Source organism: Haliotis asinina, chromosome 10, assembly GCF_037392515.1.
Source record: "Haliotis asinina isolate JCU_RB_2024 chromosome 10, JCU_Hal_asi_v2, whole genome shotgun sequence".
Lineage (NCBI taxonomy): Eukaryota > Metazoa > Mollusca > Gastropoda > Lepetellida > Haliotidae > Haliotis > Haliotis asinina.
This window is the reverse complement of record NC_090289.1, coordinates 47,041,767-47,066,539: the sequence shown is the minus strand read 5'-3', so window position 1 is coordinate 47,066,539 and position 24,773 is coordinate 47,041,767. Positions and strand designations below refer to the sequence as shown.

The following is a 24,773-nucleotide window of genomic DNA, read 5'->3' as shown; positions in this document are numbered from 1 at the left end:
ATATCTTGAAAAATCGGACTATGCACTTTGTCTTAATTTAAGCTCGGCCTAAGCCATTCCAGGTCTTCTAGAGTTATCTCTCTCTCTCTCTCTCTCTCTCTCTCTCTCTCTCAATGCTGCCTTTTCAGTTTGTCCTGTTGTGAAGGCTTTATGGGCAGATAATGACAGTCTAGCATTTTGAGCAGGTTTTAGTGCATAACTGTCACAAAGAGACATTGACCGTCTTCTCCTGGTCTTTGGATTTCATCTGGTTCGTGTTGGTGCAAATATTGACTTTTCAAATTTTCAGGTAGGAAAAATCTACGTCCATTCGCGTTACTGGCGTGATGGGTATGAAATATTATGGGCCCTCGTGCTCCTTTTGTACATCCGTTCATCTTTCCTTTATGGTCTAATTTCCAACGTCAATATACATTTACGTGAAGAATGGACGTTTCGAAAGACTTCATCTAAACTGCACCATGTGTTGCAACCTGGACTGCGACACAACCATAGAATAGCCACTCTGGATTATACGGAATAACCACTCTGGATTATACGGAATAGCCACTCTGGATTATCCTATGAAACAGAATCACTATGTGTAAGGACCGCAAAATAGCTGTAAAATTGTAATAAATGTATCACTCAGTAGTTCTCAGTGTTTGCGAAGTGGGTAAGCATATGCATGCCGTGCATGTGTCCGTACACTTGCATCTACCCTGACTAAGTGGAGTGAACTGAGAAGTCACACCCATGCCAATACATTTTCGCACATTCTAGTCTATCTACGGGTCTGAAGATGAAATGAACCAAAATTAAACGCAAACGTCGATTAGAATAACATTAGCCAAATCAACTGGTAAACATATGTGCTAGCGTGCTTGCTGTCAGAAATTCGGAATTCTGTAAATTTCATTGTTCTTTACAGGCCGCCATGAATATGGATACTTGTAGCCTACGAACTAAACAAGTCATCCGAACGACATCACAAAGACACAACAATCATATTCAGAGTATCTTATGACCGGTTATCACCTTCCAAACTAAGAATTTGAAAAGGGACTTTTATTTTGTCACTTATGCCGCTTTTCTAGGACAACCGATCTCTAAAGAAAAGAACGTATCCCCTGTATTAAAATAAGATCATAAACTCTGTAAGTGTCGCACATTAAGAAGTATAATATGTTGTGTTCTATTATGTTTCTTTTGGCCCTCGCCATGTACATTCCTACAGAGGAGGCCTACAGCTCTGCATGTCGGGTCTGTTTCATATCACTGAAACGACACCAAATTAATGTTCGAAACATCAAAAACATCACCTCTGATTTCTTTCATTATTCATAAAGAAAAGGGAATCTGTAAATGGTCAATGTCACGAGAGATTATAAGAATGACTGTTAACCCTTCCCTCTCAGACTTGCCCGCTTTGGTAAAGATGCCGTCAAGGGGAAGTAACTCCAAGTTTGGGATAAATGTGCTCTCAGGTGACTAAAGAGCACTTCCGGGGCTGAACTTCCTTTGTCAGGAATGTTGATGGATCTTAGCTTGTGAATCATCGTCGATCATAATGTTGCATGATTCCTCTCAGACATCACTAAACCAACCACAGTGCCGACACAAATAAGTGTTTGAACACATGCGTAGACGTAGTCTCGATCGTTATACTCATCTTTACTAAGAAAACCAGCGTGCAGACGAAACTTTAACTGATTGATGGTTGGGAATTCGATACCGTTTGTATTTGGTAGTAATGTCCGATCTAATTTGCTAGTGGCATGAGAAGGCTAGTCTTTAACATACCGTGCATGAATTTTGGTGAATTTAGCATGGCGTTGGGTTTGGAGGGACAAGTGAAGTTATAGTCAGCGTTGGAGGACTGTCATCCATAATGGATGAAAGGCAGAAGAGATCGTGGTTGTGTTACGTGACTCTGACAGTGTTGTGGTGTTTGACAGTTCGGTGCTACTGTCATGTCATACCTTTGAACCATCAAACATGTGGTCATTCAGCTACATCTGCTCACCAGCACGAGGTTGGTTTAAGATAATGTTAATGTTAAAACTCATACACTGATAATGACCAATATGTGTATGAAAAATATATAACAGTGCACATGACCATACTTTTGATGACAACTTTGTAGATCAGGCAGTATCTATACCAGCTGCAAGTTCATTTGCAAACATGATGATTACTACCTATAGATATAAAATAATATTGATAACAAAAATATGCAATATTCAACTGATGTCAGTAACACATGCTGTAAGGACGCTCATTAAACTTCTTATGTATATTCAGATGAGGCAATAAACACTATTTGTATGGCATTCTTCCCCACCTGCCCCACAATTGTGTACACAACCTCACTTAATTTGATATTCTGAAGAATTCAAACAAACATGATGTGAGTTTCCTCAACTGATATTTGATTGAGTTGTGGCTAGAAACATACAGGTATATTTGGAAAGTTTCAAGTAGAAACTGAAACAATATCATTTAATTAATACAGTGTCATATAACATACACAGTGCTTTATCTCCTGTCATTACAACAGATGTAGAAGAAATCAGAAAACTAAGTATCAGGATGATACAACTAAAAGGACAAGGGGGGTAACTCTGATTGACTGAAAATATAAATCAAATAGTGAGTGAATTAGTATGTTTTGCACTACTTTTATGATTGTTCCAGTAGTATCATCTTTGATAGGCATTCTAGAAGGTGAGTAGATGAAGAATTAGGGCTATGATTTATGGATATACAACTTCTATTATTCTGTGAGTGCGACGTTTTGACATAGATACTAATGTCGTTGTCACCAATTGCTTGAAAATGACATTAGTATCTATGTCGAAATGTTGGACTCATAGAATAAAAGAAGTTGTATATCTGTAAATCATAGCCCTCTTTCTTCCAGTAATAGTCTGGAAACACCAAAAATTGGCTTCATACATTGTACTTATGTGGGTAATCATGGTAACTGAACCCAGGTCTTCAGGGCAACAAGCAGATTATTTAGCCATGGAGGGGCCATTATAAATCAAACATAAGTGCACAAGTCTTATTGCAACATGCATGATTGAAACTGATGTTGCATTAGTTTTTGCAATATACACAGGTCAGACTGACTTTATCGTACATATTTTGTTATTAAAGCATAAAGCACACCTGAACAACAGGGCATGCAACAGACAATTGTCTTAGTGTTACATTTGGAACCAGCTGGGTGAGGTCATTTTCTAAAATGAAAAACTCATATCAGATTCTTTGCTCACTGCTGAAAGGATTAAAAAGCTGCTTGGCTCATAAGAAAGCTCTCCATGTAAATACATGAATTGTGTTCTGTCACCAGGTGTTTTATGATGTGAACATTGAACCAGGCCATGTGGTGAGAAAGCGGAGTGTGGATCAGCCTCTTAGAATCCACCTTCATTACGATGACAGCCTACAGGAACTGCCAGCTAAACTCAGAAAACTGGTTCAGGTAAGCAGTTTGAGTGTATCATAGGCCTAGCTGGAATCTGTTTGTCTAAAGGCATTCCGAGTAATTATCTATGTAATGGTGGTCTGTAAATGAACACACTACCCAGTTATTGATATCATGAGTATCAGCAGTAAATACTAGTATGCCAGGTTGCATAAGGTTGCACCTAACCAAAAGGTTATACCTTGTGTCCATGTATGAAACTCCTAATAAAACCAGGAAGCCCACCGGGCTTATAACTGAAATATGTTGCTGACCCTGTGAACATGTAACCAGCCTCGTATAAAAAATAGGAAACGGAGGTGAGGTGTTACACTACTCTTGTCAAAGAATTACTTATAGTGTGGTAAACTTAAACATATGCAAAAGCAAATTTTACAAATTGAGCAAACAGGCAAAGTCAGAATGGTCTGTATCTTTGGCATGAATGGTCTCTACATATTCTTCGTTTAGTTAGCGCAAGGGATTTGTAACTCTCCTTGTGAAAAACATGCGCAACAACAAATTTTTCTAAAACTACTTGGTCACTGCAAGCATTCTTTAGCCCAATCAGGTTTTTGTGTTAGATAAAACGGTAGGATGATCTGTGGAAGTTACAGTTTGATTGATCATGAACTATGCATACAGAGGTATATTTTCAAAATATCACCCGTAGTCAGTGACATGGTAGAATATATATCCATGGAAAATGGATTGGCCCAGAGGGCTGGCTGTAAAAGAGTTGTAAACCCGTCATGTAACTTGCAAGCAGCGGGCGGCTGGGCAAACGCTATTTCATACACTGGTGTCAGTCTTTGCAATTGGGATACAGTATTTGGTGTCAACCAGTAGTGACACATTTATACATGAATTACTAACAATAAAATGATACTGCATTCTGATCATAATTTCAAAGCCTTCCATGAATAAGAATAAGCTTTTGTATTGTGTTTGTAGATTAAAACTTGCATTCATCACAGTAGTTTACATTAGTTATTATTAATGACACAATTTTCATATCAATATCCATTCTAACGACATTGTTTCTTGTATCAACCTATTTACCCATCCCTATATGAGAAACATCATTTTGGGGTAATTTACCCTTTGTTGTTGCTATACTAAATGTATTAATATCATATATTCCATAATGGCCACAGTGGGGTTTTAAAAATGCACAAAGGGCAGCACTTATTAAAACTGTGCTCAGAAAATTTGTTTCCAGAAGTTTAGCAGTTGTGATGAAAATTTGTTCAGACATTAACATGATTTGTGAACATGATGAAGCTAAAACTCTCCCAGTAACAATTACCAGGCAATTATATACTCTGTCTGTCCTACTGCTTGACATAAAAGTCTGTATATATACACCTGGAAACTGTTGTAAAGTTTCAGTCTTGGTAGTGAAGTCTTGTAAAGATTACTTTAATACAGACTGGTTTAGCTGAGGAGATGCTTATTGGACTTGGATGACAAATGTGGTGGTTTGGTATCCATGGTTTTGTAAATGTGATGATGAACAGTAGGATCTTCAGTATACAACCTGACAAGCAATGTGAATGGCATGGTTAGTTGAACTATAATATGAACTGTAATATGTGCATTGATGTGCGTGAACTAGATGTATACAAAGGGACATTACTCTGTACACAGATGTTAGTAATGTGGAAATTAGTTTTTGCAGACGTTTTCAGAAAGGTCACATGCAACTTAAACACAACTTTGCAGATTCTGATACCTTTCGGTATGCAAAACAAATCATCAAAATGCCAATTCAACATATAAACTTGATAAAAAGCGCAATAAAAAAAGCCAGCGAAATTGGAAATCAAACGATTCACTAATTTTTCCCCAGCAGTGGTGGAAGAAGTGGTTTCAACAGCTGTGCTGCCCGGGTTATGAAGCTGTGAGCAGTAGTCTAATCTTGGTTGTGTAGACAAGTTAATAATCTACTCGTTATATGAAAAAAACATGTTGATTGTGACAAGCAGACTCTGTCACAGAGAAAACACAATGCCTGGTTTATTGACACCTATATGTCTGCCTGCCCATCTGCCAATGACAATACACAACTTCTATCATTGACCACATGCAATTTGAAATTAACTCCTATTGGGCTTATAAGCCATAAACAAAGAGCTGGCTAAGCGTATCGGCAAATGAACCCCTGGCCAGTGAAAAGGCTTCATCACACTTGGATGCACACCCATTGGCTCTGACTGGGTTCGGTATTGAGGCTGCTTCGTTTCGAGGGAGGTGAACCCAAGTGCAAAGTACTGCACTTTTGGTTTGCGATTATACACTTATAATTTTGTTTATTTGTTTTTTCTTTATCAGCAATGCATTTTATATATCATGAATAAGTGATAACTGAATAAATATTTATTTCAGAATAAATATTTTATATTACAAAAATGTTGCCATCAAACAAATCTCTTTTTCTGAATAGAACCACAGTATTGGGCACTTGATCGCCAGAAAGTCGTCAAATTGTTTTAGATTTTTGTCACATAGTATACATGGAGTGAGTTTCATTTTATGCCACACTCAGTAATATTCCAGCTATGTGGCAGTGGTCTGTAAATACAATGTAATCGAGTCTGGACTAGACAAACAGTGATAAACAGCATCAACCAAAGACATGTGTCAACAAAGTCATTGAGCCTTTACCATCCGATCCCATTTGTTGCCTCTTGGTTCTACAGCAAGCATGGGTTACTGAAGATCAACATTCTAACCTGGACCTTCATGGGTTTAGTATACATGGAGAGTGTTTATCATATGTTGTTGCAGGAGACTGTGGTGGAGGCAGTTCAGTTCTGGCAGGACACTCTGAAAGTGAGAGGAACAGGGGCTCCAATACGATTGAGGAAGTAAGATAAATATTGTACAGAAACTAATATTACTTCATTAATGCCATGTACAGTAAGTTAGCTGTTCCAGTATGAAAAAAAGATGGTCTGATACAAGATTTAAAAACAGTGTTTATGAATGGTGTTTCAAAGTAACAGGACATCCGGTCCAGTAAGTTTCAGATGTCTGTCTGACCCACTGAAAGTTCACAGGACCCACAGAATAAAATGAAGACAGACATTTCAGATTTAACATTTCTCATAATTGGCATTGAAATTATTAACATTATATAATGACAAACATTATAAGCATAATTTTATATACAGTGAACAAGTGTCACATGCCACAAGTAAGAACTTCAGACAAAGTTATTGTAATATATTCAGTCAGACACTGGGGCCAGCAGGTTGGGGACTTCTGTCTGACCATTGGCAAATCTGCCAGATTTGTTTCAGACACTATCTATGAACACTGTAAAAATAAAAATCATACCAGCGAACACCAAAACAGGCTTCACACTTTGTACCAGTGTGGGTTATAGAAAAAGGCTATTTCATATTATGTGGAACTTGAATTTGCATATTTCAATTTTTTCTGTCTTGCCAAATTTGGAGCAAAACATTGTAAACCCAAAACATGTTCAAGTCTCTTGAGAAGGAAATGAAGCTTGACTGTATCTTGGAAACAAGAAACCAACGAATCCAGCCTGTTGGTTCTTTAGTGATTGCAAGCCATCACACATACCATATACAATACATAAGTCATCACACATCTTTCTCAATGAATATTTGGTAGAATTAATGTAGATGAACATCAATAATCATTATTACTGAGCAACAGTGGTGAATGCATCAAAATATTATCTATCATTTACTGAACCGCTCAGCTTGCAAGAGGACTGTAAGGGACACTTAAACGACATGACCATTAACTGTAACTATTACTCTGGTTTCAGTAACTAATTTATCACAGTAGTATTATGTGGCCGTGTGTTTCGTTTCCAGACAGTGTCACAGCCAGCGTGTGCGGTACAACGACACACGGGTGTACTGTGTTGGGGGCTGTGCCAGTCAAACAGTGTGTGGGGACATCATCATCCCGGAGGAGCATCTCGAGGTGTGTGGCGTCATCAGTTATTCAGTGTATCTTGCCTCTGCTCTGTTATGAAATGTACTATTTAAAAACAGTAGGAGATATTAGATTTACGACATGGATAAAATGTAAAAACATGAAGCCAAGGTGAAAACGGATGATGAAGAGAAATAAATTAAAAATGGGCAAGTTATTCCGTTTCTTTGGAAGTGTTTCATCTTTATGGATATATATAACTTTTTTTCCCATATACACTGGCATTGCCTACTGTTTTTTAATGGTATTTACACCCTCAAGTCATTCACCACTCAACTTTGGAAGTGCTGTCACTTTATGTCTCTTGTCATAAAGTTATTCTAGTTAATGACTTGAAATCAACAACTAAGGAAAAGTTTAAACCAAACAACCCACTGCTTGACAACATGAGCATAAGTCAACACAACTGAGATGTGGGAATGTGCATCATTTATCACCAACCATGAAAACATGGTCCCAGAAGTCACTTCGTGAAAAGGGTGTTTTAGACCAGTTCTCATCTAGCTAACCTTATTCAGTTCGTTTTGGTTGCTATGGTTATTAGGAGGTCAGTTTCGGAATGGAATTAGACTTAAGACCTTTGTCTCTGTAATACTGTTCATTGTGAGAAGATGCAAAGACATTAAACTTGATTGATAAAGACCATTGAAAGAAGAATTTCCAATGATTTATGCTGACAAGAAATCTTTTAGAGATGTGCTGTCAGTTTTGTGTAAGGACAGGGAGAATAACAAGGAAACAGTTCCAACAGTTTAAAACAAACTTGAAGCTGCCAGTGGTTTAATCAATAACTGTCAACAGTTTGTTTACAGTAAAGTTTGCAATGTGCCATTGTGGTAAAAATGGAAATAATAAAGAACTAGCCTTGGTAAATTCTAACACGTAAACACAATGCAGTATTATGAATGCTACTTTTACAATGCTAGATAACATGAATTGTTAGCTGAAATACCTTGAATACATAAACAGTAAGATGAGCAAACGACAATTAACCATCTTGTGATTACCATATCTGAGCCTTACAATATTTAGATTAGGTAAAATTACATACCTAATACTATGATATGCTCAGAAAATGTACTTTAACATGTTCGTGATGATGTTATAAAATTATTTGATCACTTCCATGATTTGTGGAGTCATTATCGTATTATGAAAAACTTTGATTAGACCTTGCATATTGAAAAGTGGTAGACATGCCTTTTTCTTTATGATGTACAAAGGGAGATAACTCAGTAGTAAAATAAATGAAAACTCACAAAAGAAAAGGAAAGGGAGACAACTCTAACTTGACTAGAGCCCATGTTGAAGTCGTACAAGTAATATCAATTAATCTAACAAAGCAATGGCTGTTTCTAGGGCTGCCATTCATGGGACCAGTCCACCTACAGGTATGACCATCAGACTGTGTCTGGTGCTGGCGTCAACAACACTGACTTCATCCTGTATGTTGCTGCTGTACACTCCCAGCGCTGCAAGCAGGGAAACACCATTGCATATGCAGCACACTGCCAACAGGAGAGAGTCCTTGACAGGTGGGTAACACGTTCACTCACTGAAAGCTGAAGAAATCCTTGTAGTGTTTAGACCTTATAGACTGAATGGAATTGGGTTCATTTCATCACTGCATGAAATAGCTGTTTGTGTCTTGGTAAAGTATGAGGGGTAAAGGTTTGTAACAAAGTGTATATCATCCAAATTTGTATTTTCAGACCAGTAGCTGGGTATTTCAGCATCTGCCCGGAGTCCTTGTCTTTGGAGATACAGGAAAAAATGCAGCTGCTGTCAACTATGAAGCATGAGATTCTACATGCATTGGTTAGTAAGCTCCTCACACATGACACTCTACATGCATTGGTTGGTAGGTTCCTCAAACATGACATTCTACATGCATTGGTTAGTAAGCTCCTCAAACATGACACTGTATATGCATTGATTAGTAAGCTCCTCAGACATTACATTCTACATGCATTGGTTAGTAGGCTCCTCACACATGACACTCTACATGCACTGGTTAGTAAGCTCCTCAAACATGACATTCTACATGCATTAATTAGTAAGCTCCTCAAACATGACATTTTACATACATTGGTTAGGAAACTCCTCCTACATGCATTGGTTAGTAGGTTTATCATACTTGACATTCTACATGCATTGGTTAGTAGGCTCCCCAAACATTACATTCTACATGCATTGGTTAGTAGGCTCCCCAAACATTACATTCTACATGCATTGGTTAGTAGGCTCCCCAAACATTACATTCTACATGCATTGGTTAGTAGGCTCCCCAAACATTACATTCTACATGCATTGGTTAGTAGGCTCCCCAAACATTACATTCTACATGCATTGGTTAGTAGGCTCCCCAAACATTACATTCTACATGCATTGGTTAGTAGGCTCCTCAAAGATGACACTATACATGCATTGATTAGTGCAATGGTATATTGTGCCACACTTTTGATACAATGATGAAATACCTGCGAAAGTTGTAGCAAATGCTTTATGAAATATTTATAAAAGTTGGAAAAGTTGTGTTTGCAGAAGCATGACTTGCTCTCAATCTCTTGTGACAGGGTTTTACAGCCGGGCTGTACGCCTTCTACAGAGATCAAAATGGAGACCCTCTCACTGATCGCAACCCCTTGTCACTCAAACCTTTTGGCTTCAACAGAAAGTAAGCAACCATTTACATTTATCTTGCCTCAGACATAAATGTTGTTTTCCTATTGGCTAAGCTCTCATCTGTTATTTTCAATGTACTTTGCTTACAAGTCAGTAACATTTTCTATGTACCCAGTTGGGAATGCCAAATGCACTTAGTACTTCAAAGTAGTAATTCTATATTTCGAATGACATTGAATCATGTGTGATGTACAAAAATTACCGATGGTTTGCGAATCCAAATCGATGAAAGGGAGATAATCAATGGATACAAACCCTTGCTTCAAACAATTCAGAATTAACATTGAGGTGTTTGGGTAAGATAAATACATTGTACATCTTGAAATTTCAGCTTACCTTTTGCATGGTTTGGATAGTGATCATTTTGTTCAAGTACCAAAGAACTCAACTTGGTTAACCTTTTTTTAATCATTGTCAAGGCTCGGCATGTATGTATGGAGCACAAATGTGGTGAAACAGGTGAAAAGGAAAAACTGGAAGTTGAAAACAGGGACTACAGAGAAGGATGCTGTGTATATAGTTACACCTAAAGTAACAGTAAGTATTGTAGGTGCAGTGACATTGTAAACTATCATTAGTGATACAAATATTTAATTACGTATCAAACAGGGGTGAGATTTTTCAGAGCAGCTGATGCAGCATGATCTTATCTTGTTTGTTTGCATGCTTAGCAATGTTCTAGTTAATTAATAGAAGTCTATGAATAATGGAACTTAGATCAGACAATCCTGTGATTGGCATCATGAGCGTCAATAGACAGAACTGAGCTATACTATCTTGCATCAACTGTCAACAACCATAAGGACCCATTAGTCACTTTGTACAATTAGCAGGGTGTTCTAGACCAGTTCTTGTATTGTTAACCTTATTCAGTTTGCTTTGGTTGCCATGGTTATTAGTATTTGATGGTCATTTGTCCAAATGGGATTAGATAAATCTTTTGACAGGTTCTATGACAACAAATCTAACCAACCAATCCCATAGGTTTCCTCTTACAAATGCGGATGATTTACTGAAGACTATGTCTTCTGGATCTTGAAGTGGCATGTCATTACATTTACAAGAGTCAAACAAAGGTTATTGTAAGTCAGCATATCCCAGAGGTATGGGATGATGTTCATGGTATCATTCACTGGATTACAGACTTCATTATTTACAGGCAGCCATCATTAAGCAGGAGTATTGTTGAATGTGTCATTCACTTACAAAATGTGTTTTCCACTTTGTCAATGATCTCTCATTCTCAATGGATCATATAGAAATACTAACATTGTTTTGTGATGCCCAGGAAGAAGTAAGGCGTCATTTTAACTGTTCCACACTCGAGGGAGCTGAACTTGAAGACCAGGGAATTGATGGGACAGCACTAACCCACTGGGAGAAGAGAGTGTTTGAGGTATGTGATTGATTCTGTCTTGTTGCACAACTTATGATGTCTTTCTATAATTATCAGCTTTCATCTGTGGATTTTGCCTAAATTTAGTATATGGATAATCTCTAATGAAGGTAAAATCATGTTCTGAAAAAACCTTTTTATCAGTATTAAGGAGAAGGATTCAAAATCATTAAGGCTAGTGATTGTCAGGTATAAACTGTGAATTAAAAATTAATAGATTGTAACCAGATTTTATGATGTAGTAGTTTCATCCAAGAGAGGTGAAGTTTTCTAACCAGCAAATGAGCAAATGTAAAGAGTGTCAAATGATGATCAAAGGTCACATGAAAATGATAAAAACTTGGACTTAGTTATTTTCAGGATGGAAACTTTGAAATAAATTAGAGCTCCTGTCATCCTCTTGATGTGTTGAATTGCGTTTTAACACAATAAGCAATATTGTTGTGAAATGCAAGTTCATGTTCATTACGCCCCGTGAAGGTCCCGGCGTTGAATAGGCCTGCAGCAACCCATGCTTGCCATAAAAGGCGACTCAGCTTGTCGTAAGATGCGACTAACGGGATCGGGTGGTCAGACTCGTTGACTTGGTTGACACATGTCATCGGTTCCCAATTGCGCAGATCGATGCTCATGTTGTTGGTCACTGGATTGTCTGGTCCAGACTCGATTATTTACAGACCGAAGCAATATAGCTGGAATATTGCTGAGTGCGGCGTAAAACTAAACTCACTCACTCTCACTCACTCACTCACTCACTCACTCATGTTCATTACAGAACGAAGCGATGACAGGAGCGTACACACAGAACTCCGTGATTTCCCGCATCACCTTGGCAATGATGGAGGATACTGGGTGAGACTGTTGTGTTCACGTAAAACACTTTGCATACTATGTTTGATTTTAGAAACAGATTTCATATTGAATGGAGATCATTCGAGTGTGCACTGGGGCCTTTGGAACAGAATTCAGAGATAGAAAGGCCTCTGATGATCAGTGGTGTGCACTGACTGTTGCCATTGGTGACAGTTAGTGGGCTGCCTGATCCTGACATGATTGGGGTAAGGCACATCAATACCCAAGTAGAATTTTGCAAGAGATGACACAACTTTATGGATGATCAACTTCTTTATCTTAACAATGGTGAAATTTCAGTTTAGGTTCTTATACCATATTTAAGCATATGAATATGTAAGAACCTATATGGAAATGTCACCATTGTTAAAATAAAGTTGTGATCATCCATAAAGTTGAGTCATCTCTATACTAGCAACTTCTAGAATGCCACTTCTAGAATTTTGCAACTTGACTCTTTACTTGAAATCACCTTTAGCTTAGAAGACCATTACTCAGTTTGGATAAAATGTTTGTAACAAGTAGTAATATAGCTGAGAAATTATGACATTGTGAGAACAGTATTGTTTACATCTTTGTTCAGAATCCAGTCACCCTTCAGGACACTCTCTATAGTAACATGGAGCCAGCTGTGGTTATCACACACAATATGTTGATCAAAAATTGGTCCTCAGTGATCGATCAATAATCAGTTGTAATCATAAACCCCACCACAAACCCCATGTAGACACAATCAAAGTGCCAATCAAGGTGATGCAAGATATTTCCTGTATTGTTGTGTTATAGATGCCACAATGAGTATATTTCCATTATTATTACAAGCATGTATTGGAAATTAAGTAACAATGTTGACAAATGTTGCATCAAAAGGCACTGGAATGAGATTCTCTAACACCTGACAAGATAAATATGAATAAAATGGTGATGGTTTTCAATACATGTCCTGGTTTTGTTTCCAGATGGTATCAAGTCAAGTATGAGAATGCTGGAAATTTTGAATGGGGGAAAAATCTGGGCTGTGACTTCGTACAGAAAAGTTGTTACGAGTGGATAGAGATTAAACAAGCAAGGTAATGACTTGATGTCTAATACAGACTGGTACCATACCATACCATGCATACTCCTATAGTTAATCTGTCACTAATGAATCAAATTGCCCATAGCCTTTTAAGAAGAATACAAACCTGAATCAGACAAAGATTTTTGTAATGCGTATTTTCAAAACAAATTCATCAATGGTAAGTTTATGTGTAGCTGTTTCAGGAAAGAAGTACAAAGTGGAATTTGTCCAAACTGCCCTCTTTTGGACTGAAATTGCAATTAGTCGTGTGTGTGTTAATAGAGATATTAATTAGAATGATTTCATGTATGATGTGAGCGATGATGTGTCTAATTATGAAAGCCACTCAGTTTTAAATAGTGCTCAGACAATGAAATGATTTCTTGTTCATTTAGCAGTGTCCATTGTTGATTGTGTTCCTTCATGTTTCCAGGCATGAGAGCATCTACCCCTACTGTGAGCAGGTGAGACGAGGTGAGCTGTGGACAGACTGCTCCAACAACAGACACTCAGTGGCGCTGTGCAACCTGGTGGAATATAAATCTGCTCTAGAACCTCGATATCAGGTAAATAGTGATGTGATGTGGACAGACTACAGACCATCTGTGGTGCTGTGCAACCTGGTGGAATATAAATCTGCTCTAGAACCTCGGTATCAGGTAAATAGTGATGTGATGTGGACAGACTACAGACCATCTGTGGCGCTGTTCAACCTGGTGGAATATAAATCTGCTCTGGAACCTCGATATCAGGTAAATAGTGATGTGATGTGGAAAGACTACAGACCATCTATGGTGTTGTGTAACCTGGTGGAATATAAATCTGCTCTAGAACCTCGATATCAGGTAAATATTGATGTGATGTGGACAGACTACAGACACTCTGTGGCACTGTGTAACCTGGTGGAATATAATCTGCTCTAGAACCTCGATATCAGGTAAATAGTGATGTGATGTGGACAGACTACAGACACTCTGTGGCACTGTGTAACCTGGTGGAATATAATCTGCTCTAGAACCTCGGTATCAGGTAAATAGTGATGTGATGTGGACAGACTACAGACACTCTGTGGTACTGTGTCTAATCTGCTCTAGAACCTTGATATCGAAATAGTGATGTGATGTGGACACTCAATAGCTCTGTGTAATCTTCTTTAAGACAGATCCTTCCTAGCTCATGAATATATTTTACCTGATTATAGTATTACATATACAGAATGATACAATTTGTGACAGGATTGTATGCTTGTTAATTGTCGTACCCAAATAGTGTACACTTTTTCTGATAGATATGTATAATCTGTAGAGAATATAGTGTATTTTCATCTTCTGTTATATGCTAATTAATCCAAAATACTCTGTCAGTGGTTAAAGACTGCATTTATTCTAAATATTGTATGTTTTCAGTACTTTACGTACCTCAAAGGTGTAGCAACACAAGAAGTAAACAGATTTGGTGGTTCAGTTAAACTTGCGGATTATTGTCCATATCTGCAGGTAAGTGTGATTATATAAGAGAAAGTAACTATGAATGGCATTCAGTGGTGACAACTGTATCGAGAACCCTTGTTATTCATCCACTTTGGTCTGTGGGTGTTCCAAGTGAAATTAGGTGCGCACAGGCAGAAATAAAATTTCAATAAAGAAAATGCATGTATTTTTAGATATATAGGTGTGATGTGTTTGCGTGGGTGGGTAGGTGTGGGCAGTAGTGGTGTTAGTGAGGAGGAGCTATGCTGGATTTGTTCTCTGGGAAATGAAATATACTGAACAGCAAAAGAAAGCATTTGCTTTTTTTGGGTCAAGTTTTTAAATAGAACACTTAAACATGCGCGCATACTTTTATGAAATTTCATTTTTCCAAAAATTATGTTTCTTTTGCTGTTTAACATACCATGTCATAGGTTAGCTTGGCTACCCCAGTGAGTATTCTGACTTTGAGTGCTCCAAACCTTGGTTATTCCGCTACCAAGGCAACAAGCAGTATATCCTTTTAAGTTTTTTGTATGATGGCCTTATTTGCTAGACAGTAACAGAGTTGCACGTCAATCTAACAGTATTTAAATCATCACCCTTTCACCTACTACATGTTATCTGCTCACATGATGGCATGTTTATCCTGAGACTCAGATGCTTGATAGTTTATTGGGTCAGTGTAGTGCTGTAGCGTAGACTTACCTGGATCTCTGTTTACAATGGCTCTGTCTTAATGACGTGTTTCAGGAGTTTTCCTGGACCAGCAGTGACAGATCACTACGTGGGTCCAGCTGCAGGGCTGCCCAGAACAATGTCGGTAGGTGTGGTGGCACAGTATCTGGAGACATGTGGCTTGAGACGTGTAGTTGATGACATCCATCACTTCAGGTTGAACTCCAACGATATGTGAAAAAAAACTGTAAATATAAGGCTGAAACTGTAAAACTAGCTCATGCTACGATATATATATACAACACAAAGGTCATGATATGATATGTATACAATACACATTTCATTATATGATATGTATCCAATACTTAGGTCATTTTATGATATGCATGCAATAGAGAGCTCATTATGGAATATGTATAGGATACACAGGTCAGTATTTGTTATGTATCCAATATGTAGGTCACGATATGATATGTATAGTAAAAACCCTATCATGTATTGTATTGTTGAATGAAAACTCTATGGCACTGTTGTTTTGTTTCAGTCTTAACCAAAAGGTGGATTAACTCGCTCACTAAACATGTTAAACAAGGCAGATAAGAAATTCATGTGTGTGACACTGAGGAGTATGAGCAATGAATTTTCTTGTGCATGATCACACTATTTCTTCTCTTTAGGTCCTGAATCCAACTTCTTTGGGGAAAAGTATGGCAATAATTCCAAATGTTTTAACCATGCTGACAGATGGTACTTACAGCGATGTTACTCCATGGATAGCCCTCAGCATAGCGGCAGTGGATGCTATCAGGTGAGCTACACATAGGACTGACACTGGGGATGTACTGTCCTCAGACACAACGCAGAATGGGAAACTATTCAGCAGTGTCCTTCTGTACATAAGTACGCCCAGATTCTTGTTAACACAGTATCTCATGGACTGTTGTTTTGGGATTACGCAGACATCAGGTTATTTGGGTGATCTTGACCTTGTTTGTTGCAGGGGACATTGCCATGGTAGTGTCAGATGATTGTTTTATCATGATTTCAGCAGGTGTGTAAGGATGATTTCTAAGTGATTGTAGTCTGAAGGTTAGTGGGTAAATATAGTAACATACAACTTACAAAATAACCAGACAGTCCATTCTTTAACATCATTACAGTGATTTATGCCATTGTGATGATATGATATACATCAGCTATGTCTGCTAGTCTGACCATCCAAACCCAATAGAATCCTTCTAATGCAAGTATGGCTTTGCTGCATCAGAGAGAAGAGCCTGATAAAGGGTCTGATAATGTTTGTGGACGTTTCAGTTTCACTGTAGCAGTGACAAGGGTGTGATAATCTTTATGTATGTTTCATTTCCCCTGCAGCAGTGACAAGGGTCTGATAATCATTATGTATGTTTCATTTCCCCTGCAGCAGTGACAAGGGTCTGACAATGTTTGTGTGTGTTTCAGGTTCACTGTAGCAGTGACAAGGGTCTGCTAATGTTTGTGTGTTTCACTTTCACTGTAGCAGTGACAAGGGTCTGCTAATGTTTGTGTATGTATCAGTTTCACTGCAGCAGTGACAAGAGTCTGATAATGTTGGTGAGAATGAGGCAGTTGTTATTCCCCATTTATAAAATAAACGAAAAGTCAAAAAAATTATGTCTGAGCATTTAATGCACCCAAACTGAAACAAAGCGGTAAAACCAATGAAAATTCCCTACACACTTCACATTCACCGATAATGTGAATGCTAAGACTTCTGTATAAAATGTCTTCCCGATAATGGAAGCTATTCTTAATTCTAATTTAACTGTAACCCCCAGGCTGGTACTCTATACGGACGTCTTTGTCCCGCAACAGTCATCTAACCAACTGCCAGCCTTCAACTCATAAACGCTGTCGCCAGCTATATCCACGAAATGCACGGGATATTTCAACCCACGTGCATGTACGCACAGCGACGGGTGCATTCGGGTGCGTTAACCCACGCTACAAACGAAAACATCAGTTTCCTTCTGTTCATACCCCTCTCCTTGACAGACTCCTGTCAATACAACACAAGCATTCAATCAATTTCAATACAATGCTAGTATCTCTAACATCTGCAAAAACAGAAATTAAGTACTTTTCAAAATTACAAGCTGAAATCAATATTATCCACTAATCCTCCTATATCCTGTAATGTTTATAACAAGTCATATAATCTCAGACAGTTCATATAGTTCATATAGCATTCCACAGTCAAAGTTCAAGACTCACAGTTCACAGTTCAGTGTCAATCTTGATGTCACATAATCCAAAGTCCCAGAATCCGGATAATCTATTGTTACAATCCACAGCATCCAACGTCTTCACAGAATCCAGTATCACATAATCCGATGTTAGAGAATCCACAGAATCCATGTTGCAAAATCCAAGTTGCTGTATCCGATGTATCTGAAGTCACAAATCTGTATCACAATTCTCAGATGACCACTCCAGTGGACAAATCTTGTTTGCTGGTCTGGTAATCACTGATTGTCCGATTCGTACATCCACCACACGAACATGTCCGTCTCGTCCTGGATATGTTTTCACAATCCTGCCAAGGGGCCACTGTCCTCGTGGAGTGTCCGGAGAAATCACAAGAACAATATCGTTGGCACACAGGTCTCTGCTTTGAGTTCTCCATTTCCGCCTTGGATTCAGACTTGGGAGCCATTCCTTCATCCACCGCTTCCAAAAGTGTCTCATCAGTTCCTGAATACGTCTCCAGCGCCTTCTTGGATGGTAATCTGTAGTGTCGACGGATTCTGGAGCAAATACTCCTCCGATCTGGCCGTGCAGGAAGTGATTCGGTGTCAGAGGAATCACATCTTGGGGATGAGTCGACTGATAGGTGAGAGGACGCGAGTTGATCAGCGATTCAGCTCCAGTAAATGCAGTTTCCAGCTCCTCGTCTGTGACATCACCATTCCCTAGGATAGCGAAGATGGCACGTTTAGCCGACTTAATCATCGTCTCGAATACCCCTCCAAAGTGAGGCGAGTATGGAGGGTTGAAGTGCCATTTTACTCCTCGGTTAGCCATGGAACGTTGAACAGCATCCTGATCCAGCTTGTGAAAAAGTTCTTTGAGTTCTTTAACGGCACCAACGAAGTTGGTTCCATTGTCCGATATTACCTCATGTGGTAGACCTCGCCGATTTACCATTCTGTAGAAAGCATTTAGAAATGCACTTGTATCCAAGTTGTATGCCATTTCCAGGTGAACGGCTCGTGTAGTTAAAACATGTGAATAGACACAAATAACGTTTTTGACGTGCCTTTCCTCTACCTTGCACTGTGATAAATGGGCCAGCGTAATCCACTCCTGTCTGGCTGAATGCACGAAGTGACTTTTGGAGTCTCATTTTCGGTAATGGCGCCATCAGTGGACAAACAGGTTTTGCTTTGGCCCTATGACATCTAGCACATTCTTTCTCCCATTCTCGTATAGCTTCTCGTCCTGAGATAATCCAGTATGAACCCGACACTGCGGCCAATGTTTGATTCGTGCCCAGAACATGTTTACCGTCTTCGTGATACTGTTTAATGATAAGCTTTGTCACCCAACTTTTGCGAGGCAGAATTATGGGAAATCTTGCTCCAAGAGGCAAACATTCCGCGTCTCTTAGGCGCCCACTCATTCTCATGACTCCATTTTCATCTAGTTGTGGCTGGAGTGTAAGGAGTTTAGAACTGGAAGGCAGCGCCTTTCCTGATTGCAAAGCAGCATATTCTACTGAAAATGACTCCTCCTGTGCATTGGCAATGATTCTGTGTTCAGACTCTGATGATACAAGTTCACCTTTTATTCTGTATTCACCCGAAGTGGAACAGTTATATAAGAATCTGTATACCCACGCATTGATACGTGTGAGTTTTCTCCAGCTGGAGAATTTTGACGGTTCAAGTCTGAACATCTCAATGTCAGGTTTCTGTACCACAACTAGAGCAACATGCTTCTTGTTAGTTTTTGCTTCCTTGTCATCCTTTAACATGTCAAGCGACAATGCTTTGTTTGATGGCCATTCAGATTCTGGTCCAAGCAGAAACATAGGTCCATACCACCATAATTGGTTGTTTATCAGACAAGAAACCATCACACCTCTTGAAAGAAGATCTGCAGGATTTTCTGCCGATGGTATGTGTCGCCACTGATTTGGATTTGTGATGCTGTGTATTTCACCAATTCTGTTGGCAACAAAGGGTTTGAAAGTACGACTGTTGTTTTTAATCCAGCACAAGACATTCATGCTGTCTGACCAGAAAGTAACTGTTTCAATCTCTACCTGAAGGATCTTGACTACTTCACAGGTAAGTCTGAGACCAAGTATAGCTGCCATGAGTTCAAGGCGTGGTATACTACAAGCTTTCAACGGAGCGACACGACATTTTGCAGCAACTATCCTGCTAGATTTTTTCCCGTCCAGGTAAGTATAAACGGAATATACAACAGTTCCGTATGCATCCTGTGATGCATCAACAAAGGTGTGAATTGATACTGAACAAACCTCAGTGTCTAGACGCAAACATCTTGGCACCTGAACACATTGTATTTCTTGCAATTGTACTAACCATTTGTCTATTTTCTGTTGCAGGTGTTGGGGCAATTCATCATCCCAGTCATGTCCTGTTAACCACATTTCCTGTAACAGAATCTTGGCAGTGATGATGAATGGTCCTATGAATCCTAGCGGATCAAAAAGTCTTGCCAATTGCCTAAGAAACCCTCTCTTGGTTGTTTCTTTTTGAATAAACGTTCCTGCTTTAAATGTGAAAATGTCTTTTTCAGCAATCCACACGAGCCCAAGAGCTTTTACAGATGGCAAATGGCCTTTTGAAAGATCAATCTCGGAAGCTCTGTCTTCTTCGGGGATGTTATCTAGTACTTTCAGTGAATTGGACAACCATTTTCGAGTATGCATTGAAGCACTAGACCATAACTGAGTTAACTCTTTGTACAGTTCTATGCCTTCATCGACATTCTCTACTGAGTCCATGCTGTCATCCATGTAGGTGGATTTCATGACCGTTTCAGCGGCCAGAGGGAGATCTGCCGCATGTCTCTCAGCATGTTCTTGAGTTACATACTGAGCCAGGAATGGAGAAGAGGTGTTTCCAAATACAACACGACTGAACTTGTACACCTCAGGAGGAGAATCTGTATTCATAGATCTCCAGAGAAATCTGTGGTATGGTCTATCCTGTGGTGAGATTTTGATCTGCAAGAACATCTCTGCAATATCACAAATAAGGGCTACTGGTTTTCTCCTGAACCGTATCAGCACATCAAAGAGTTCACAATGAAGCTTCGGACCTGGACTGATTACATCATTTAGTGATGTGTCTTGAAACTTTGCTGAAGCATCAAAAACTATGAGGACTTTTGTTGTGGCTTTATCTGGACGCAAGATTGGGAAATGAGGAAGATACCACACACCTTCTCTTGAATCCCGACGTTCTACTTTACGGACATAGCCTTTCTCAACATATTGCGAGATTATTTTGTCATAGGCTAATGCTATGTTTTGGTCCTTGGATAATTTCTTTTCAGTGCTAAGCAACCTACGGAATGCCATATCATAGTCATTTGGCAATGATGGAGTACCCATCCAGGGGACACCAATCTGGTATCGGCCATTCTCATAAAGTAAGGTATCGTGTGCTTTGTGAAGAGCTTGCTCTTCATCTGGTGTAAGGGGTTTGAGAGGATTCTTAATCTCTTCAATTTCCCAAAATGATTTCACAAGGGAGCATAAGTCACTGTCTTTGCTGTATGCATGATATGTATATGCACAGTGTGTTTGGGAGATAGCTTGACTGCAGAGCTTGCCTATGCATGTCCATCCAAGGGGAGTTCTCCTTGCAATAGGATCACCTATTTCCCCACACACATCTTCACATGACTGATGCAGATGCACCTTGTCAATTCCTATCAGGAGATCAATTATTGGACGTCGCCCAATGTTAGGAAAGCTTATGTTTTCTAGGTGACCCTATTTGTGTCTGTACTTCTGCCAGTCAATCACCTGAAGGTCGCCTGTAACCCTAGTCGTAGTCAATGCAGACATTTCCTCATTCACTGTTCCATCCACACTTTCAATCCCAAATGTGACAGGTCTCGTCTCAAATGTTTCTTTCTTACCATTCAAAACACTCACAGATATCTTCTCTATTGAACCCTGCATCCCTAATTCGGAAGCCACATCAGCATTGATATAGGACCTCGTACTTGCATCATCCAACAATGCGTTAACACGAATCCTTTTATTCCCGTTCTTCAGTATTACTGGGACTGTCCTAAGTGCTATGAGAGGTTGGTCATTATCCAATGGTACGGTTGCATGCACTCTTTCAGAAAACACCTGATCATGACCTTTTGTTACAGAACTTACGTGAGCATATTCCCTATTCGCAACTGAACCATGTCTCAAGTCCAGATTGCGTTCTGAATAATCTGTTTTGAGTGTGTCATCATGTAAAAGCCTGTTATGGGTTTTCACACACCCATTGATCCCACACCGATATGTGTGTCTACATTGTGCACCACGATGATTGCCATGAAGACAACGGAAACATAATTTCAGTTTCTTTGCAGTGTTCCATCTCTCGGAAACAGTCATGTTTTTGAACACGTTACATTTCCATAACACATGTTGTTCACTACAAACCTTGCATACAACATCCCTGTATGACTTTCTACTCTGTCCTATCTCACCGACAAACGAGCACGATTCTTTTCTTTTGCTCCTATCACAAACACCATGCATTGTTTCTGCAGCTATTGTTTGGTATTCAGCTTCCTGAAGTACCCATTCTCTCAATGTCTCGACTGTCTCTTGTCTATCTCTATCATGAAGCCACCTCTGGTACTGAGCTACCATAGATTCTGTCAGTTTCTTTTGTAGTGTGGCATACAATAACCCATTACCTAGCTCTTCTACTCTATCTGCTTCTCTCAAATTAACGACAGCAATGTCTAAAACATCGGCAAATTTTTGAACATCTCTGACCGAGCCTGGACAAATAGGCTTCAAATTTGTCACTTCTTCTAACTGTAACGCTACGTGACGCCTTTTACCACCATACTTCCTATCTAGACGTTCTAACGCAGTATCATAGGCCACAGCACTATGTCCCAAGCCTTGAATTGCTTTCAAAGCGTCCCCAGCCAGATATTGCCTCAGCTGCAATAGCTTGTATTCAGCAGTCGCTGGTGCCTGGTCTATGCATGTCAGAAAAGCAGCTTTCCAACCTTCGTAAGATTTTACATCGCCAGAAAATATTGGGATAGAAATTCGTTTGAGTTGTTTCCATAAATCAGTTCCTATTGCATGACTGTGCGACTCAGTTTCATAACAAGGCGTGTTTTCCTTTGGTTTGTTTTGAACAAAATGTTTTTTGGTGGCTTTGTTGTGAACGCTTGGTTCACTTTGAGCAGATAGTTGTCCAGATTTAAACAATCCAGGAAGTCCCCTACTTGACGTAGATGTTGCATCAGTACTATTATCTAAGTGAGCTTGTGCCTGTTCAATCACAGCATTAGTTTCATCTTCAAGATGACTAAGTTCTTGTTCTGTTTTACTAACATTTTCGCCCTGCTGATTCTTTGCATAAGCCAAAGTGAGTTTTGTCATAACACTGATTGCTTTCACCTGACATTCGTTCACTTTATTTATGCCATCTCTAATGTCTGTACGAGATGGTTGATTAGGCGATTCTAGTTGACTGTACAACTTGTTTTTAGCTTTGGTGAATGTTGACTTTGCATTGGCTTTTAGTTGTTTCAGTTTCAAAATGTTCTCAAGTTCTGACTGAGACCCGTTTGGTTCTTGGGGATTTACTTTGCCATTCTTTATAGAACCTTTCTCCTGAATGTCAGACATGACTAATTATTGACTTACCGTTTAGTTAACTGACTTACCGCGTGAAACCACGCTCTGCTACCATATGGGAATGAGGCAGTTGTTATTCCCCATTTATAAAATAAACGAAAAGTCAAAAAAATTATGTCTGAGCATTTAATGCACCCAAACTGAAACAAAGCGGTAAAACCAATGAAAATTCCCTACACACTTCACATTCACCGATAATGTGAATGCTAAGACTTCTGTATAAAATGTCTTCCCGATAATGGAAGCTATTCTTAATTCTAATTTAACTGTAACCCCCAGGCTGGTACTCTATACAGACGTCTTTGTCCCGCAACAGTCATCTAACCAACTGCCAGCCTTCAACTCATAAACGCTGTCGCCAGCTATATCCACGAAATGCACGGGATATTTCAACCCACGTGCATGTACGCACAGCGACGGGTGCATTCGGGCGCGTTAACCCACGCTACAAACGAAAACATCAGTTTCCTTCTGTTCAGTTGGTGTATGTATCAGTTTCACTGCAGCAGTGACAAGAGTCTGATAATGCTTGTGTGTGTTTCACTTTCACTGTAGCAGTGACAAGGGTCTGATAATCTTTATGTTTGTTTCAGTTTCACTGCAGCAGTGACAAGGGTCTGATAGTACAGGTGGCCAGCAAGTCATACCGCTGTTACCATCAAGGACAGGTGCTCAATGTGGAGTTTGTCTCTGATAACTACCTACACAAGGGCAGCATTGTATGTCCTCCCTGCCAACATGTCTGTGATGTGAGTGATGTTCTTCTTTATGGTCTTTGTATTGTGCTTACTTTATAAGTCTGGTTACAGTTTCACAAATTCCAAACAATTGAAATAATATAATTAAAAGAAAGGAAAATTAGGGATATGTAGGTTTCTTTATTCCACTGACAAGAAAAAAGTAAAATGTTTACAGAGAACCTTAACTGTTACTATCTGAAATATAGGTACATCTCTGCAGCAAGTGGGCACTTCTATAAATTATTCTTTGGCTACTGATATAAAGTCTTCAGCTCTGGTCTTAGAAGCATCCTCTGCCTTTACCAGGAGACTGGAGTCACTTGCCCCCCGGATAAAGACCTGCCAGAAGGCCCTGTCCATGTGGATTCACTCCAGGCTCCGTGTGCTGCCGACAGATTGGACACAACATGGCTCCTTGCATCACTCCTCACATCCATTTTTTGTCTCTTTTTGGCTCACAGCTGAGGCAGGCCTTCTCTCGAGGAGTTTGACATTAGCATCAAGTTGTCATGGACAAGGATTTACTGTGTCTCTGTGGATGTGCTCGTGTTT

General features: G+C 39.3%; 2 protein-coding genes across 2 annotated transcripts in view; both read left to right on the top strand.

The window, feature by feature from the left end:
• Nucleotides 1-24,773, top strand: part of LOC137297897 (tetratricopeptide repeat protein 21B-like) — a 308,763-nt gene that overhangs the window by 173,394 nt on the left and 110,596 nt on the right. The window lies entirely within an intron of this gene.
• Nucleotides 1,833-24,752, top strand: LOC137297904 (leishmanolysin-like peptidase). The gene is made up of 17 exons (XM_067829896.1): nucleotides 1,833-2,014; nucleotides 3,338-3,469; nucleotides 6,242-6,321; nucleotides 7,306-7,417; nucleotides 8,789-8,964; nucleotides 9,142-9,247; nucleotides 10,006-10,106; nucleotides 10,534-10,651; nucleotides 11,403-11,510; nucleotides 12,286-12,362; nucleotides 13,322-13,432; nucleotides 13,856-13,988; nucleotides 14,829-14,918; nucleotides 15,645-15,714; nucleotides 16,247-16,377; nucleotides 24,075-24,230; nucleotides 24,528-24,752. The coding sequence occupies exons 1-17, from the start codon at nucleotides 1,871-1,873 to the stop codon at nucleotides 24,684-24,686; spliced, it is 2,004 nt and encodes a 667-aa protein (XP_067685997.1). The 5' UTR covers nucleotides 1,833-1,870; the 3' UTR covers nucleotides 24,687-24,752.

Bases quoted from the DNA above. Each gene is read 5' to 3' on its own strand.
- LOC137297904 (XM_067829896.1), top strand. From the start codon at position 1,871: ATGGATGAAAGGCAGAAGAGATCGTGGTTGTGTTACGTGACTCTGACA. The intron at 11,511-12,285 runs GTATGTGATTGA...TGTTCATTACAG, and splicing joins GGGAGAAGAGAGTGTTTGAG to AACGAAGCGATGACAGGAGC. The intron at 13,433-13,855 runs GTAATGACTTGA...TCATGTTTCCAG, and splicing joins ATAGAGATTAAACAAGCAAG to GCATGAGAGCATCTACCCCT.